The sequence below is a fragment of the Corvus brachyrhynchos genome, unplaced genomic scaffold (assembly GCF_000691975.1).
Source record: "Corvus brachyrhynchos isolate BGI_N302 unplaced genomic scaffold, ASM69197v1 scaffold72, whole genome shotgun sequence".
Classification (NCBI taxonomy): domain Eukaryota; kingdom Metazoa; phylum Chordata; class Aves; order Passeriformes; family Corvidae; genus Corvus; species Corvus brachyrhynchos.
In genome coordinates, this window is record NW_008236763.1 from 1,810,839 (window position 1) to 1,812,951 (window position 2,113).

The 2,113-nt window shown below is 51.6% G+C and overlaps 1 protein-coding gene across 1 annotated transcript in view; it reads left to right on the top strand.

The window, feature by feature from the left end:
- Positions 1-431, top strand: part of BTG2 (BTG anti-proliferation factor 2) — a 2,175-nt gene extending 1,744 nt beyond the window's left edge. The window contains exon 3 of the mRNA XM_008644728.2: positions 1-431. This exon is cut by the window's left edge and continues 7 nt beyond it. Coding sequence (XP_008642950.2) covers positions 1-291 — 291 coding nt within the window. The 3' untranslated portion in view covers positions 292-431.
- The last annotated feature ends 1,682 nt before the right edge of the window (positions 432-2,113 follow it).

A 2,113-nucleotide genomic window follows, 5' to 3' on the forward strand; every position in this document is an offset into this window, starting at 1 on the left:
TACCGCTGCATCCGCATCAACCACAAAATGGACCCCATAATCAGCAAGGCCGCGAGCCAGATCGGACTGAGCCTCCCACAGCTCTACCAGCTCCTGCCCAGCGAGCTCACGCTCTGGGTGGATCCCTACGAGGTCTCCTACCGCATCGGAGAGGACGGATCCATCTGCGTCTTGTACGAGGCGGCGGCCGCCAAACCCCCCAGCTCCTACGGGATGCTCACCTGCAAGAACCAGATGATGCTGGGCCGTACCAGCCCTTCCAAAAACTACATCATGACTGTCTCCAGCTAAAGAAAAAAACCACCAAAAAAAAAAAAACCAAACCCAAAACAACAACAAAAAAGCCAACAAAAAAACCAACAAAACAAAAACCCACCAAAAAAAAAAAAACCAAAACCAACAAAGAAATCTCCTCTTTGTCCTTACACTGCCAAGACACAGGCTACTGTAATACCTCCAGCTGAGGATCTATTTTTAAGATGAAGAGCTATTTATATATTTTTAAAAAAAAGAAACAAAACAAAAAACCTCCAGAAAATCCAAAATTAAAATACCAGGCGCCGCTCTGAGCCGAGGCGGTGCCCCAGGTGCCTTTTCTAAAGCTGTTGCAAGCTTGTGAGTTCGTTTTTACCTCCCCAGCTGCTCTGACCTCGCTGGGGCCTGGATTTGGTGCTGCCTCGGGGCTGGGTGATTGTGGGGACGCTGTGATCCCTCTCCTGGAGCCACTCTGGGAGAGCTGCAGCTCTGCCCCGCTCCCAGCCTGTCCCCAACCCCTGGCATTGTCGGGGAAGGGATGTGGAGCACGGCAGGGATGCGCTGGGAATGCCCCCAGGGTGACTCGTGGTGGCACTGGAGGGGTGTTCCTGGTGCTGCCAGTCCCCTGCTGTCACCCACCCGGAGCAGGGTGCTCCAGACCCCGGACCAGCTGTGAATTCCAAAGCTTTTCTGCTCCGTGGGGCTCAGACACCAGCCCAGCCCTGCCCTGGTGGCCTCTCTGTGCCCCAGGGGCTGCTGCCGCCTCCTCTCCATGTCCCTTCTCCCGAAGATCCGAAGCCACTCCTTGTCCTGCCGAGGTTGGTGTGTGACACCCCCTTTTTGCTGCCCTTTCTCCTCAAATTGGGGTTTTTTTTCGGGAGGAGGGGGATTTTCTGTGTGGGATTTTCAGATGTTTTGGTGCCCTGGTGTTGCTTTTGAAGCCGCAGCACTTCCCTGTCCCCTTCCCCTGCCCCCCTTGGGAAAGGGATTTGGGTCCCACCTCTTTGGTACAAAACTTTTTGCACAATTCAATTCCTGCTCCTGCCCGTTTCCTTGGGCACTCCCAGCGTTCAGGGAGGCTCTGCCCAGGTGTTGTTTGGGATTTACCCTTTAAACCCCAAACTTGGTGGGAGCTGAAGGCCTTAAACTCTACCTGCCAGCTGGGAAGGAGCCTTTTTCTGGGATATTGCCTTTTTCCCAACCCCCTGGTGCTCCCCCAGGATCCTGGGAGAAGATTGGGGCACGGACGTGCTCGGTTGTAGCAAAACTTCCCGGATTTTTCTCTCAGCGCGCTTTGAACCTTCCCCTTTTCCTGACCTGGCAAAACCGGAGTTGTTCTCACCCAGCCCACGATGATTCAAGTTCTCAGACATTTGTGCAATAGATTTCCAAATCCTGGGTGCTCTGGGAGAGGAAGGAAGCTCCCATTATTTAATAAATTAAAGAATCCAGCCCCACAACCCAGCCCTGACTTCGAAAATTCAGATTTTTTTTTTTTTTTCCCCTCTGCAAGCTCCAAACCCTCAAGTCCAGAACTGGAAAATCAGCCTCAATCCTCAAATCCTTTTTTTTTCCCTAAACATCAGCTGTTGTTTGTGCCAGAGGAGATCAGAGCAGAGTCTGGAGTTGCATCACTTCCTCCTTCACTCGAGTTTCTCACGTCAGCAAAGCAGAAACGAAGCACTGGGGGCTTTTCCCGGGGTGAACTTGTGCAATAAAGGTGACCTCACCCACAGGGCAGCACCTGGCAACGGCCAGAAAAGCAAATTCATTCCCTTTTCCAGGAAAAGACACCTCAGTGCTCTTTTTTTTTGCTTTTTTTTTTTTTTTTTTTTGCTTTTTTTGGTTTTTTTTTGGC